The sequence below is a fragment of the Pituophis catenifer genome, unplaced genomic scaffold, assembly GCF_029215685.1.
Source record: "Pituophis catenifer annectens isolate HBS135680 unplaced genomic scaffold, rPitCat1.0.hap2 SCAF_9, whole genome shotgun sequence".
NCBI classification, from domain to species: domain Eukaryota; kingdom Metazoa; phylum Chordata; class Lepidosauria; order Squamata; family Colubridae; genus Pituophis; species Pituophis catenifer.
The window spans coordinates 830,387-846,373 of NW_027256889.1; the positions used below are offsets into that span (position 1 = coordinate 830,387).

The window sequence follows — 15,987 nt, forward strand, 5'->3', positions numbered from 1 at the left end:
ACTTCACCAGGCTGTTGTAGTGGGGAGGAGGGGTTGCCCCTTAGCTCTTGAATAGACAGGTACTGAAAAAACCTGAATAATGAACATCTGATTCTAACTAAATGCAGTTCAGGTAAAGTTTGGAGGAAAGAATCCAACAAGTTCTTAAAATGAAAGGGGGCTGCATTGCCTCAGCTGGCACCTGCCAGATGTTCTTGGGCAGCTAGCTCCAAGTTGGAAGGGCTCCCAAATGTCTCCCCATAGATGAAGGATAAATCGCCCCAAAACCAAAGTCCATCCTGAAGCCGCTGCTCCGGCCTGGGTCCTGAGGAAATGGCCCCTGCTGACCCCCACTGCCCCCACTGCTCTTTGAGGGGTAAGTGATGGGGTAAGTTTTGGCCTTCAGCCAAAATGCAATTGTAACAAATTGCATTGATTTTGGGAAGCTACTTCTGTCTTTGTGACCTTGCCTTCCCTGAACCTGCAGGGGCATTCTGCATTCATCTGGATCCGGTTCGGCCCTTTTTGTGTTCCACAAACCCTCGGTGCGAGTTCTCCTGCACGAAGCCCCTTTGATGAAGCATCTCTGGGCAAGCCACCGAGAGAGGCACCTTCCAGGGCAGGGAGATTATCCCAGCCTGCCGGGGCTGAATTCAGGAATTCCCCCGGGGGAAGGGAGCTGCTCCGGGCGCTTTGTCGTTGCCTCTTGTTGGGCCTGCCAGCTTTGAGGTGGAGGAGGAACACTGTAATTTTCCTAATTAATTGGCAATCATAATCCTTACGTGTTTGCAAAGTCATTCTGCGTCTCTTAGGCCTCCCCTGTCACTATTAATTAGCGTGGCGCTTTCTTGTTGATTTCCTCTGGGACGAAGAGAAAATGGCACTCGCTCTAATCCCCCTTTTCTTCGAGAGCAAAGGTCCTTGGTGGTTTCCTACGCAAAAGGAACGCCAGTTGAATGCAGAGGGGCTTCCTCTCACTGAAGAAAGGGCCCCACCCTTCCTGCTATTGTGCACAGCCAGCCAATCTAGCCAGGGGGTCATCGGGACCTCCCCCTCTCATTTCAAATGGGGGGACAAGAGAGACCCTCTCATTCCAGGGTCTGCCTTTCTCACTGCTCCAGGCGTGAAGGCTCGGCAGACACCAGCATGGCATCCGAGCTGGGCCACTTGGAAAGCTGCTGAAGCTTCAACTGCAGGCATATATCACCAGTGCATTGATAATGTTATCTTGTAGGGTAATGAAACATCTGCAAGTAAACAACGGAACTCAGAGAACACCTAAGTAGGGTTAGTTCAACGGGCTGCCTTTTGTTTGGACTACCTCACAAGTCTGATAGCATGGTTCCAGGTGGGTGGTTGCAAGACTGGGGGAGAGGGGTTCTTTGCCTGGCGGGGGAGCCTAAGGGGTGGATCACTTTAACCCCCCCCCTCTCAAGGATCAATCTTCTTCATGCTGTTTAAAAGTGGAGGCAAAAGATTGACTTGCATGGTGATCGTATTTGAAAGGCCCCATATTCTGTGTGAAGTTCCAGGCAGAAAGAGGGCTGGGTTCCATTGGACCCATTCAGGCAGACACACACACCCCCTCCACGCACAGTTCTTCCCACTACCTGCATCCCCATTAGCTGCTCACTGAGGTCAGACGGAGCTGTGGGGCTGGCGGTTCAGCCTAGGGCGGCCAGCAGGCTCACCCCCTTAAGCCATAACTCGGCTGATGTGGTTCCTGCAGCATGTGGTAGAAAAACAGCAGCCGACTTGTGAACTCGCCATATAACCAGCCACTGTGTCCGATACACCTGGTCTTTAGTAAATGGGTTGAGAATTGCAATCCCTCCCCCAAATTTATGGCTTTTTCCTGTGCAAGGGCGGGGGTGTTTTAGTGCTCATGGGGGCAGCTGCAATGGATGTATTTGGTGGTCCCCCACTTTGGTTAAGCTGCCTGAGATTACAGAGCAAAGAGAAGCTTGAGGAACCCTCCCTACCCTCGGGTCTCTACAGCCTTTTCTCTCCCCCCACAAAAATTTGGAGAAAAGGGCCACTGAACCCCGTTTCTTGGTGGGCACAGCTGCATTCTTACCCATGGCTGCCCAAAGCCCTGTCCAGCAAAAATGGGGGCCCCCCAAAATGAGACTGAACACCCCCCCCAACATCTGCTGACCTTGAATCGCAAAAAGAGCCAACACATTTTTAAGAGTCACGTTGCTTTGCTTTTAATGAGGTTTCAGAGGCGCCACCATAAAGGCTGAGCCGGGACGGAAGGGCCGTCTGCTCCGAGAGGGTCTGGGGAAGAGCGCGGCCTTTGGAGCCGGGAGGGAGGAGAACAAAGGGCTGCGTGGAAGATCTTAAGGCGGCCGCTGGAACAAATCTTTCCCACAAGGTGACAAACCTGCCTCGCTCAAAGGGGAGGAAGGAGAAGCTCCTGGGCCAATCAAAGGCCCTCCTCAGTGTGCTGTTTCGGGGGCCGCGGGAGAAAAAGTTTGCTTTCTGGTTCTGTTTTTCTGCTTATTTGGATGCTCAGTTCACAGGAGGGCCGGGCTGGTTCAGGGCTGCCCGTTCTTCTGCCTCTCGGTGGGTTGCCAAGATCTTCAGCTGAGCTGCTGCTGTTGCTATGAGAGGCGGGCAGAAGAGAAGATTTGGGGAGATGGCGTCTGCACATTTTGGACCTTCAGCTGGGGGGCTCTGGGGGTCACTTGAGCGAGGATGGGCAGGATGGTGGCAGCTCCCTTCTTGGCTCACGCCAGGCCGACTCAGTTGCACTTGCAGTAGTAAGCGGAGATTGAGTCGTCCCAGTTGCCAAAGAGGCCTCTCTTGAACTCCTGCAGGCGTGGGTAGGCTCCGGCTTTGAATTTCCGCGTGTTGCCACCCTTGCCCTTCCTGTACCAGACGGTCAGCTCGCACCGTTGGCCCACCACCAGTGAGGAGACCTTGTTGTTGAAAGCCGTGGGCATGTACGGCTGGTCTTCACCCGCCAAGACCATCAGGAGGCTCCCACCGCAGCAGAGGTCGTAGTATGGGCTGTCATCCGTGTACATCTGGGAACAGACCTTGGTGCCATTGGGGTGCGGGTTCTTGAGCTCGTTGGGGGCCGGGCACTGGGCCTGGCCGGTGGCGAAGAGCAGCGGGAGAAGGAGGAGGGTGCTGAGCAAAGCCTTCATCCTGGCCAGAGTGTCCAGTCCTTGGGCCAGAGGGCAACTTTATAGAGCTGCACCCCTCTGGGCATTGTGGGCGCAAGCTCAGCCCACGGAACATGGGCCCAGCTCCAAGGTCGCAGCAGGGAAGATGCCAGCTGGGTGCCCAGCTTCCAAGGCAGCCTTGGTGGCTCAGGGAGATATGCCAGGTGCCAAGGCATATCTCATGCCAATTTGGCATGCTTGCTTTGCAGCCTCTCATGGGCCCTTCTGAGAGGCCAAACAGATTTACCGATGCTGGCCTCCCTGGCGGGGGGGTCCAAGCATCCCTGTGCAGCTGGACCCTTCCTCCTTTTGTGATCCGGATTGCATGAATGGCCGTTGGCTGCCCTCTCCTTGCCAAGCTGGCAGGAGGGAAGAACTTGGGTCTCTTCCAGTGACCAACCTTCTCTTCCCAGCTGGGAACTTCCTCCCCTTCTCTCAGCTGCTGACTCTCCCAGGGCCCAGCTGCGGCTTTCCCCTGGCAGGCAGGGGGTCCCACCACCCTCAGACTCATGGGGGAGGAGGGAGCTGTCATTTGCAACCCAGATCCTCTGGGGCTTCTTCGGCAACTAGTCAGGCTGCCCTCCGCATGCTGTGGCTTGCAGAGAAGCGGGTGGGTGGGCTTGCCTGGCTAAATTCGCAGGCTCGGCGCCCCAGTGGCCGGTCTCTTTGCTCCACAGGCACCCAAGAAGGGGCCGCTTTGGAAAGCAGCTCCAGCGGGGAAGCCGCGCTTTGCTTGCGTTCGCCTCCAACCCGCTCCTCTCCCCCCGCGTCTCGGGTGGGGCTTGGCTCCCACTCTGCCTTGGGGTCCACCCTGCGAGGGGCCGGGCTGCATTTCCACGCGTGCGGAGCGTGAAGGGAGCCGGATCCGCTGGGGGGCTTTGGGCAGCGCCCAATGGGGCTCTGGCCAGGGATGATGGGCGGTGTAGTCCGAAGCAGCGCGCCAGAAGGGAAGGCCACCGGGTGGGAGCCCCCTTCTTCTTGGGGCAAAGTCCGGAAGGGCGGGGCCACGCGAGGCTGGGGAAGAAAAGCCACTAAGAGCAGAAAAAGCCGAAACCCACCGACCCAAAAACAGCAAATTAACCGAATACTCGGAACGGTCAGGGACGAGGAGGCGGGGCCGGGCTGCCGCTTCGCCCCGCCTCTCTTCATGGTGATTGGCTTACGGTCGCTTTCTCGGCGAACTTTCAACGGCGCTTGCTCCGCCTTCTTTTTGCGTCATTTTTCATCCCAGCCTCCCGCCCGCGCTTTTCTTCATATGCATGCGGGGCCCAGAATCCTTTGCGGCCACCGATTCGGGAAAATACCAGGAGAGAAGCGGAGAGTTTCTCCCCAAATCGTCCCAGGAGGAGACGCGCATCTAAAACGCCGCTGAGGTGTTTCTCTTGCTTCCTCAAGCCGTTGTCTGGGCAGGCTCACTCTCACGTGAGAAAGCGTCCAGCAGGAGGGCGGCGGTGCCGGCAAAACGACTCGATAGCTTTGCGCAGTGGCAGTATCGTAGCCAATGAGGTTTATCCGAGGCGCGATTATTGCTAATTGAAAACTTTTCCCAATACCCCGCCTTGACGACTTGAAATATAGTCGGCAATGGCAATTTTTGACGGTCTCTACGGAGACTGATTTCCTTGGTTTCAAAGATTAGAGAAGGTCGGCGCCTGAGGCCTCCATTGCTCCTCACGTCTGCGGGTGACGACGAAGGGCTCTTCTGCATCTCTGTATCGGTTGTTCTTCATGTGTCCCTGTATCGTTATGCGTTACCTTCCGACGTGCGTTTGGAACGCGGGCAACAGCTGTGAACGGCGTGAAGGTTGCCAAGAGCCTAGGCTGCAATTCCGGCTCTTACTCTCCTTTTAGCCCAGCTTCCTGTAAACCCAGATTTCAGCCTCACAGGTGGGATCCTTAATGCTCTCTGTGCTTCGTTGTTTCCTTGCAGAGGTAACATCATCAGTGTTAGGTTAATCCCCCCTCCCTTCTAGACTGACAATGTTACCTACTTTGGAAATGAAACGTCTGCAAGAAAGCCACCAAGATCAGAGAGCGCCAAGGACCCTACAGCCCTCCTCCTCCTCCTAAACCCCCCTCTTTTCTAGCATTGATGATGTTCCCTAGTTGGGTCATGAAATGTCTGCAAGAAAGCAGTCAAGCTCAGAGAGCAGCACCAAGGAGTCCCTTCGGGGAGAAGGGCGGGATATCAATTCAATTCAATTCAAATTCAAGGAGCCCACAGTTCACCATTGAGCTGCAAATATTTTCTTCTATCAATAGAAAGGAACAGCAAACATGTTTTTTTAATTTAATTTTATTTATCTAGTATATTTGTGGCCCATTTGTGGGCACAATGCAGAAGGGCATTGGGTGAAGAAAATGTGCCCCCGTGGCTGGCCACAGGCCAGGGGCACGTGGTTACAGAAGGGGCTTCATCCCTGCCTCCTCCCTTTGGGTTGCAAACAGATGTAGAAGTTTATAAATGCTGGGCCTGCTTTGCAAGAGGGGAAGTTAATGGATTTTTTGTTTGTTTCTCGACAAGCTTCAGTTACTCTGTTGAAAGCACCTGCTCAGTAAGGTAGAGTCACAAATTACCTTTATTGCCACGAACAGAAAAACACGACAGCTTTGTGGGACTGCAAAGAATGGAAGCAACCTGCAGGAGTGCTGGAGAAAGCTTTAATGATCTTTCCCCCCCATGTTTTGTTCAGGATAACCTGGGTGATTTGCAGGATGTTTTTCCCTCTCCCGAGGACTGTCTCCCCACACACAGCATTGTGTCCAGCCTTTTCCGCTGCTTTTGTTCTCCTTCAATCCTGGCTGGGTGCTTGACTACTCTTCTAGCCTTGAGCCACCATGAAGAGCAGCGGAGCGAGCAAAGCAGCAGGAAGGAAAGAAGGGCTGCTTGGATCTGCAGTCTGTGAACCGCTTGGCTGCTGTTGGGTACAAATGCTTTAAAGTCCGAAGGGTTTGGGAGCAGCTTGCAAGAGAGAAATGTCGGGTTTCGCGTGTGCAGAGCAAAAGGAAAATAGTAGGTGATGCCCTCTGGAGCTGATAACCCAGCGTTTCTCAGTCTTGGCAACTTTTAAGATGGGTGGACTTCAACTCCCAGAATTCCCCAGCCGAACCCATCTTCAAGTTCATTAGCATGCTGGCTGGGGAATTCTGGGAGCTGAAGTCCACTCATCTTCAAGCTCCCCTGGTTGAGAAACGTTGGACAGTCTATTTTTCCACCTTTCCTTTAATCTGAGTCTAAAAAGTCTCTCTGGTGCTTTCACTTCTCAGCTGGTGGTGATACTGAAAAGGAGAAGGAACCGTTGAACCGAGAGCTACTGCAGCAACACAAGGACTCTTGAAACCATGCTGCCCGGTTCTCCTACCAAGTCCCCGTGGCCTTCAAAGGGCAGGTAGACCCAGGAATACTGAATTATTTATTTCCCAGGATGTGTCCGTTATCCCCAGCCAAAAATAAATTCAGTGCAAATCCCGTAACGGGGATTTTTGTCTGACGTGAAAACAGGAAGAGTTATTTTTAAAAGACCGTCTACCACATGGGAAGCGAAGGTTTTTAAAGGAAGTTGTGCTAAATCAGATCATAGGATGGCAGAAAAAACCACCCTCTCTCTTTCTCAGGAGGAAGTTCTATTGAATACAGGCAGTCCTCGACTTACAACGGTTCATTTTGGGCACTGGTTCATAGTTATGAGAGTCGCAGTGTCCCAGGGTCACGTGATCTGCTTCTGCTGCCTTCTGACAGACTCAACTGGGAAGCCAAATTCACTTAACAATTGTGGCTAGAAAAGTCATAAAACATAACAAGTAAGTGAGGTACTTAACAAATTTCTCACTTAATAGCATAGGCTTTGGGCTCAATTGTGGTCATAAGTCAAGAACTGCCTGTATTTTGCATTTCTCTCTGGCTGGATCTGAGGCTGTTTCCTTTGTTGCTTCCCCTTAGGCAAGGAGACGTGTCCCCAACTCCCAAGTGGGGCTCAGAAGCCCCCCACCTTCCGCTTTCCCCCCTTTTAGCCCAGCCCTGAGTGTTTTGACAGCAAATAGGGAAGACTTAATTTGTTTAAACACAAAAAAGTGAAGGTGTTTAATTGAATTACATATGGGTGGGGGGTGGGGGGAGAAATTACTAATCCCATCAACACATCATTAGCTCCTGGGTGATTAATGCTGGCATGAAGTTAAAAAATTCTCGGCAGCCTTCCCTTGCAGGCAGAATTTGCAGCTGTTGGGCAGAAACTAAACCGGCTGATGTGGCCACATCCGGAATCTTGTGGCCTGTTGGCAGAAAGCTGGCCCTTTGCCAGGAGATCCCTAGAGGGATGGAGAGCCGAGACCCACCGATGGATGCCGTGGGTGGATTGAAAGCGAGCAGTCAGGGTGCAGGAAGGAAGGAAGGAGAGGGCTCTAGAGGGCAGTCAAAAAAGTCAAGATGGCTTTGCCAGTTGAACCTGAAACACTCCGAGAGAGCCCCCTTGCCAGGGGCAGCAGCTGCTCCAGGCCTGGTAAGCAAGATGCCCCAGACTCCCAGCATTCCCCAGCCAGTTTCCTCCCATTGCTTAGTGGGGCTGATGGGAGCTGTAGTACTAACCCAGTCAAGGAGCAGCATGAGGGAGGCTGTTTGGAGCCGTTTTTTCGTAGCCGAGAGGAAGGTGTTCTCCAATCTTGGAGGGGGCCCTGGGCTCGGCCTGGCTTTGCCTTGTCGGCAAGAGTTAAGACTGGGGAGGGGGGCTTGCTGGGGCCAGCCTGACCTTATAAGCTCCACATCTGGCCTGCACACCAGACCCAGCCCAAAGAGGGTTTGGTTTTGGCTTCACAGGTTGTGGGGACAAAATCTTGTGCTCTGCTTTGGTATAGTTTGCAAATCCAACTGGCTGAGGCATGTTTAGAAAACCAGATTTTGTTCTCCTGTCTGGAGGGGCCAAGAGATCATGCTTGGTAGATCTGGTTGATCTTGTTGGGCTTCTGAGATATCTCCTGGCTCCCAACCTTGTCCCCAAGACAGGAGCTGAGGGTCTTTCCTTCCTCCTTTCCTTCCTTCCTTTCATCCATCTCCCTATTTTCCTTCCCCCCCTTTCTCTGCCCCCCTCCCCCCTGATTTTAGTACATTATAAAAAAACAAGGTAGGTTCTAATTCTGTTGGCATGGTATAAAATTTAATAAATAGCATTGGATTGTTTATAAAAATAGCAAATAACAGATAAATTATAATTTCAACGGCAAGATACAGTCATATTCTTTGGTCTGTCAGCCAAATTCTTATCACCTCATACACAGGGATGGCTTGTGAAACCAAATTACAGGTACAGTATTAACAATATTTTAAATCCTTTTGGTGCCAGAGTGGAAAGTCGTCTCCCTTCGTACCAAATGCTCCCGGCTGGCTGTTTCCTCGCCTTCTGCTTCTTGAGAGCAATTCCCTTTCAAGTGGACTTCTCAGCCAAAGCTGCCCCTCCGCCTGAACCTCAGAGCAGCCCCTTCGGATTACTTGGATGCGGAGTCCGGATCCAGCCCAGCTGCTGATTTCTCCAGAATGATTCCCTCCACACGGCTGCTGCTTCCAACAGAGGTCAGCCTTGCTTGGGAGGTGAGCTCACTTACAGTTCCTTTTTGAAATTATTTTGAAATTATAACCATTCTGGGCAGAAGGGGAGGCATGAATAAATAACATTCTTATTTTATGAATACAACTCACTTTAAATAATGGGACCCCCCCCCCACTTCCCTCCCCCCAAAGGTGTTAATTTCAGATCCAGGAAGATTAAAATAAATTACATAAATATAGCAGCCCTTTTACAACACTAGGCTATCACAGTTTTGCAAACATGACGTTTTTCACCAAGCCCTTGAGCGACGGCCTCTCCTGCCAGGGGAGAAGGGCCAACATGGCACAACAGGATGCAGAAAAGGTTCACCAGGAACCTCCTGCCGGAGCAGTGAATCTAGCATGCGTGGGGAAAGGCATCCTTTAGCCGAGGTGGCTCTTTGGGGCAAGGAGAAGGACCTAAATAAGACAAGCAACCCGTGAAAAGCCTGCTTGGGAATCCAGAGCTCTGCTCCGGATCATGGTGAGGTTAAGACTTCCTCACTGTGGTGCCCTTCAGACACATGGAACGACAGATCCCATCGTCCGCAGGGCGTCTGCAGGTCACCGTGTGGAGGGAAGCGCGCGGAATACAGAACAATCTGCAGCTCCCCTGATCCTGGTTCTTCTGAAGGCAATTTGGTAGTAGAGAACTGTCATTTATGGAGGAGTCGGTGTGCTTTCCGGCTGCGTTTCTGACCTGGGCAGCCTTGGCCGGTCACAATGGCCCCTGCAGGATTTCACCTAAGCGGGTGGTGGTACGGGGGTCGTGGCGGTGGCGGAATAGGTGCTGGAGCTGGCGGATGTCCACTTCCAGGAGGTGCACAATGTTCAGGCCGACCGCTGCCTCCAGGCACTTTGGCGATTGCTGGAAGGAAGGAAGCAAGCAGAGATAATGAACCCTCTGCCCCCACATGCCGTTTCATCCCTGTGGCTCTCTCGGGCTTCACCTATGGAGGCTCTACAGGTAGCCGAACCATAAAGGCTCAACCCACCTCAAAATTCAAGGTGATTGAACACATTTGTTAGAGGGACCCATTCCATTAGACCAGGGCTCTCCAAACTTGGTAACTTTTAAGACTTGTGGACTTTGACACCCAGAATTCCCCAACCAGGATGTGTGGACTTCAACTCCCACAATTCAAGCTGGCTGGGGAATTCTGGGAGTTGAAGTCCACAAGTCTTAAAGCTGCCGAGTTTAGAGAAGCCTCCATGGGACCGCCAGTTTTTAAACTTGGCCACTTTAAAAGGTGTGGAATTCAAATCCCAGAATTCCCCAGCCAGCATGAATTGTGGGACTTGGTCCCCACATCCTGGCTGGGAATTCTAGGTGTTGAAGTCCACAAGTCTTAAAAGTTACCAAGTTTGGAAAACATTATATTAGATTCTAGGAGACTTACACAATCCAGAAAACAATAAAAGCAATTAAGCCCACATAGGCAGCTAGCCTGGACTAAAACAGCAGAAACAATAAACCATAGAAATACAATATCTCGTTGCTCACCTGAACGCTGCTGGCGTTGAATTTCTGGATCTCTTCTTTGAACTGCTGGAGGAGGCTGGACTTCTGTCTGTGGGGGGTTTTGTCCCTGATCTGAAAAAAAAGAGGAGGGGGCTGAGCCAGTGTTGCCTCCCCCCCTGGTCCCCAGATGTGGGAGGGGAAGGAAGAGGCCTCTCTCTGCAAGGCGGTACTTACACAGGCAGCCAGAGCCTCCTGGAACGGATGGAGGAACTCCAAAATCTTGGATGCGTGCTTGGAGAAGGCAGGCTCACTGAGGTTCTGCAAAACGGGCACCACCAGGGCCAGTTCCGCCTCCACAGCCTCCATCTTGTCCCATTTCTACCAAAAAAGATGACACTTTATTATTTTGGAATATTCCAAATGGAATTTTGGGGGGGTGGGGGCAGAAAGCAGGATTTGACCTGGGCAGGATCTCCCCTTCTTGAGATTTGCTTCTAACACCCACCAAGGGTTGATGCCAGGGAGGAGTGACTGGACACTGTCTCGTGGCCAGAGCTGGTCCGAAGTGGGGCTGGCCAGACTCTCCTCCAAAGGCATCCCAGCTAAGGCTGCCCCTTTAAGGTTAGTCACCTGGGAAGATCAGGGGGCTCTAACATGCCCAAACTCTGCCATTCAAAGTCACTGGGAGATCAAAAGCCTTGGGATATGGACCGAAGAGATCCACAGAAAATGTCCTCCTCCTCCTCCCTGAAATCCTGGGCTGGGGGTCGGGCTGCACCGATGCCATCCTTTGTTGGCCCCTGTTCCTGAGGTGCCACCCTCTGTCCTCCCCCTTGGCTGGGGTCTGGGCTGGCAGGAGTCACTTACATTTCTCAAGTGGTGCATCTTCCCTCGGGGGAAGCGGAGATGGTGGCGTGTGCAGTTTTTCCAGGGTTCGCCTCCTTTGAACCTCTCGTCCTCCTGGAATTGGGAAGGGAAGAGAGAGGCAGCGTTGAAATATCAGGAAGAGAGAAGAGGCTGCAGGGCTGCCCTGGAAGCTCCCAGCCTGGGGCTTCTGGGTGGTGGTGGGGCGTGTGGTCGGCAGGCCGTCTCTCCTGGCCCCATCTGGGCAGCTCAGCCTGGCTTCTATGGCTGCAAGATGGACCAGTCACAATGGCTGCCTTTGCAAGACCTTTGTAACCAGGGGAACATCTCGGTGAAGTTGGTGGATTGATTAATAACAGATGCCCCCTGCCCCCCGTCCGCCCTCCCCATCTGTAATCGTATCACGGTGTTTATGAGATTATATCTATCTCTCTGACTATCAAATCCTAATCTAATCTAATCATATCATATATCAAATCATATCTTTGTGCCCAGTTATATTTTATAGGCTGCCCAGAGTTACCCTGTGGTAAGATGGGCAGCCAATAAATTTTACAAATAAATAAAAACGAACCACCTTCAGAGACTGTCAACTGCCAGGGCCGGGAGGGTCTCCCCAGCTGTCTGTCTCTCAAGATCCATTCCCTCCTGGGCTCCAAGGGGGCTCTGTCCAGGGTCTTCCACCCACCACTCAGCCTGCAAAAGGACCCTCCCAAGAGCTTCCAGAGGGCTGTCTCAACCCAGACCTCGCCCCCTTGATGAAAGCCCCCATGCTCCCCAGCCCGAAGACGGCCCTGGACTGCAGCTCCAGGTGAGGACTTACATATTGGTTCCTGAGTTGCCTAAAGGCGTTCAAATGTTCAGGTATTTGGGGGAAATAGCAGGATCCGATGGGCAGGCTCTGCACCCGGGCGACTTCTAGCAGGATCACAAGGGCAAGAGGCCCCAGCAGCCACTTCCTGGGACCTGAAGCAAAGGAGGCGGTTAGGGACGGGGAGCTCGCCTCTCCCTACCAAGACATCTCTATGCTCCTAAAAACACCGGTGTCTGTAACCTTCAACCGGGCAAAACAGAACATCACAGGGCATCAATTTTTGAACCAGGATCACCTCAAAGGGCTAACTTACAGAATGCATCCAAACTCTGGGACCCGCGACTCCGGTGGTATTGAAATTTTGCAAGATTGTGGCCAATTCGGTGCTGATGAAGCACCGTGGTCGGCCGTGACCATCATTTTCAATGCTTCCTGCCAGATTCCTACGTCCAAGGCCAGCAAACAGGTAAGTGGCTGTTACCAGGTGGGGGAGGGATTGAAGGGTGTGCGAGAGGTGCATTGGGGGCCGGGGAGGGGCTTGGGGGTGCATGAGGGGCCCGGCACAGGCCAGGGAGGGTATATGAGCTGTGGGTCAAGGAAGACGAGCCGGCATGCAAATCAGGGCTGTGAAGTCGGGTACAAGGGAGTTATGCAAGGTTTGCGGGGATTGTGCAGGGGTGCGTGAGTTATAAGTCAGAGAGTACCTCCCAAAGGATGACGCCCTCATCTTGGGAAATCTTGTCTTTTTCAGCAGGATATGGCCCTAATGTACTAGGCCACAGGGCCATTATCCCTGGCCAGTAGGTGCTAGATTGGGAGGCCCCCAGATGGGGCCACACCTTTCAGCCCCCTGAAGGGTATTCTATCCTCTCCCGGGCTGCATGGTCATCACATCTGGAAGGGTACCAAGTTGTGCAGGTGAAGCAACGGGTTGAAAGGAACTGGGTGCCTGGGACCTCTCTCTGCCTGGCTTGTTTTAGAACAGGGGTAGGCAACTTTGGCCCCTTTAGGACTGGTGGACTTCAACTCCCAGAATTCCTGAGCCAGCCATAGTGGCTGGAAGTTGAAGTCCACAGGTCATAAAAGTGTGTTGGCCACTCTTATTTTAGAAGGACTGGACTGGTGGATGCTGGTAACCCTTTTTTTAATGAATGGGAGCAGGAACTTTCTGGTAATTTTCCTCATATCAGACCGGTGTGTGGAAGGGAGCAACGTTGGTGCAAATTCTTCGGATGGCTGTGCCAACTTTCAAATGCTACAGGTCATTCATTCCTCACGTCGTTCAAAGATGATAATAATTCCACAGGGCTGGTGGTTGATTGCATTAAACGCTTAATGAACGCTGTCACCTACATGAAGCCTCCATGTTCATCAGTAGTCTACCTTCAATACTAAACCTACAAGGAGAGGCAACCATGGGGTTTAACAACCCCTCAGAAGCTTCCGGTTAGGTTGGCTTCTTGTCCACCCCACTCCTCCTGTGAATGCTTGACACTCGGACAAATCTGCCATCAGTAGACGCATAGAAATAAGCCACGTTCATAATCATTATTCAAAAGAGACAATGAGCTAAGAAGGGAACAAAAAGACCAGAGCATGTCCTCTCTAGCAATTAAAACCTAGATAAGCAGGGATTAATACCAGAGAAACAATCAAGTTGAAAACAATAACCCAGATAAGCAGAAATTAACACCAGACAAACCCATCTAGCTGAAAACAATACTTTGATCAAAGCACTACCAAGAAAGAAACCACACCTCCACCAACACCGGCAGGGCAAACTACTGCATGTAAACAGGTGGCAGACCTCCCACTACCCATACTGGTGATGTTACCTAGTTGGGTAATGAAACATTGGCAAGAAAACCACCAGGCTCAGGAAGCACCGAGGGCTCCGAGCTACACAGATTTCTTTCTTGAAAGGTAATTGCCTTGACTCCCCAGTCCTCGCTAGGTCGCCCAAGCCATTTGTCCCCGCTTACTTCTCTGTCAGTACATTTTTTTTTTAAATTTGATTTATATGCCGCCCTTCTCCGGAGACTCAGGGCGGCTTACAATGCGTTAAAGCAATAGCCTTCATACTTTTGTATATTTATACAAAGTCAGCTTATTGCCCCCACAAACTGGGTCCTCAATTTACCTACCTGAGAAAGGATGGAAGGCTGAGTCAACCTTGAGCCTTGGCGAGATTCGAACCAGCAGTAATTGCAGACAGCTGTGTTAATAACAGGGTGCACTAAACCACTGTACTATCAAGGCTCTTATTTGCATTGGGAAGTTGAGTAATTGGGCAATTAGGACGCCAGACCCCAGGGGTGGGGGTGGGGCATCAGGGAACAGTCCCTGGGGACCTAGCAGGAGTGGGAGATCTGTCCTTGGGGTCCTAAATCTCTCGGCTCTTTGAATCTCCCTCTAGGCCAGGGGATTGTCCACCTCATTTTCATTATCCACGGTGAAGGCGAGAGGCGATGGTGTCCTTATGCACCCAGTTGCTGGAGTGTCTGAAGGGTTTTAACCGCCAAGTCAAGATGATGGTCACAATTCTGGACCTGAACCCTTGACTTACAACAGCTCAGAGACCGTTACAACGGTGACTGTTCAAAGCTGTAAAGGGCTGAAAAAAGTGACTTATAGCCGTTATGACCCTTGCACCCTCCCATAGTCCTGTGCTCAAAATTCGGCTGCTTGGCAACTGGCTCATATTTATGACGGTCGCCGTGTCCCAGGATCACGTGATCCTTTTTTGCGACCATCTGACAAGCAACGGGGAAGCCACATTCACTTAACGACCGTCTTACTAAGTTGACACCTGCAGTGATTCACTTAACAACTATGGCCGAAAAGGTCATAAAATGGGGCAAAACTTCACTTAACCAATATCTCGCTTAGCAACAGAAATTTTGGGCTCCATTGCTCCATTGGGGTCTGGAATCAATTACAAAATTATGGCCATCGTCTTCACTTTTGGACCCACGTCCCCCAAACACTCGTGCAGGGCAGCTTTGCCCACTCTGATACCCTTTTGAGGTGTCCAACTCCGCTCCCATAGCCGCCAGTGTCTCCTGGAGCAGACTCATGGGAGTTGGAGTTGGACACATCTGGAAGAGGCCGGCTGGGGAAAGGATGTTACATCCAAACGAAAGGCGGTTCTTGTGAAGAGCGGATAACTATTCCCTACTTTAAAGAGTTATATACTCTTCTCACTAAGCACCGGGCCTCTCCCAAATTTTTAGATATCTCTATTTCCCAGCGGTTCCTCGGTCTCTGCTGCAGAAGGAGAGAGAATAATTTCCTGCCACTTCTGGGGCCCTTCGGCCAACGGCAAGGCCGGCCCTATTGGGCCGCTGGAGGGTCACGTCCGATGAGGTGTGGCTCCTGCCTTGCTGAGCGTGCTCCAAGCACGGATGTCCAAGCCAAGGAAGGAACCTTGCAGATGAGCCCCTGGAAGCCCTGCACAACCCTCCATGTCTCTGACCTCCACGTCTTCCACCTCAGTCTTTCCCAGACCTCCAAGAATGAGCACCCACCATCCCGGCTGCAAAGGAGACTTCCAGGAACTGACTCACCTGCCCCTGAGGATGGGCTGCAGCTCCGGTGGCGAAGGGAGAAGATTTCCATCTTGGAGTCCATGCTTCTCTGGTCGGCTGTGCCTGCTGGCTGAAATCCCAGCTAAGAAAACCTGACAATGTCCTGGGCCTTCCATGCTTCCTCTTTTTATATCGCTCACGGTTTTTCAGTTTTCGGTTGGATCCTGAAAACAAGCTGGTCCTACAGGTGACGTTTGGAAAGCAAGCAAGAGAAAATGAAAGTGAGCCATCCAGACCGGGATCCCCAGGTGAGGTCATTGCTGGAGGAAGCCCTTTCGTTTTGCAGGAGGAGGAGCCACGGGAGGGGTGCCAGGTGTGCAGGGCAGTCCTGGGCTTTCCGCGGCTCTCCAGCTGAGTCTCTGTGCAAGGATTTGAAACTCCGAGGCCGATTCGAGCAAGGCTGAGGAAGCCCCAGGCCGGCCGAGGAGTGGGAGCAGTGGACCTTGGCCAGCAGTGGAGGAGGACACCCAGCACGGAGGCCCCTTGCCTGCCCGCCCTCCAGGCCAGGCTTCGGGTTCAGCTTCCAGCCC

The 15,987-nt window shown here is 52.2% G+C and overlaps 2 protein-coding genes and 1 non-coding gene across 3 annotated transcripts; 1 reads left to right on the top strand and 2 right to left on the bottom strand.

The window, feature by feature from the left end:
- Positions 1-2,644: 2,644 nt before the first annotated feature.
- On the bottom strand, positions 2,645-3,135 carry SYCN (syncollin). Its single transcript, XM_070950043.1, has one exon. It carries the CDS (start codon positions 3,132-3,134, stop codon positions 2,727-2,729), a length of 408 nt encoding a protein of 135 aa, XP_070806144.1. The 5' UTR covers position 3,135; the 3' UTR covers positions 2,645-2,726.
- Positions 3,136-4,624: 1,489 nt separating this feature from the next.
- Positions 4,625-4,765, top strand: LOC139321522 (U4 spliceosomal RNA). Its single transcript, XR_011600798.1, has one exon. It is a non-coding gene; the product is annotated as a U4 spliceosomal RNA (small nuclear RNA).
- A 4,683-nt stretch (positions 4,766-9,448) lies between these two features.
- On the bottom strand, positions 9,449-12,077 carry LOC139321308 (interferon lambda-2-like). The gene is made up of 6 exons (XM_070949979.1): positions 12,070-12,077; positions 11,880-12,015; positions 11,060-11,152; positions 10,427-10,570; positions 10,235-10,324; positions 9,449-9,598 (listed from the first exon to the last, which is right to left on the bottom strand). The coding sequence occupies exons 1-6, from the start codon at positions 12,075-12,077 to the stop codon at positions 9,449-9,451; spliced, it is 621 nt and encodes a 206-aa protein (XP_070806080.1).
- Positions 12,078-15,987: the final 3,910 nt, after the last annotated feature.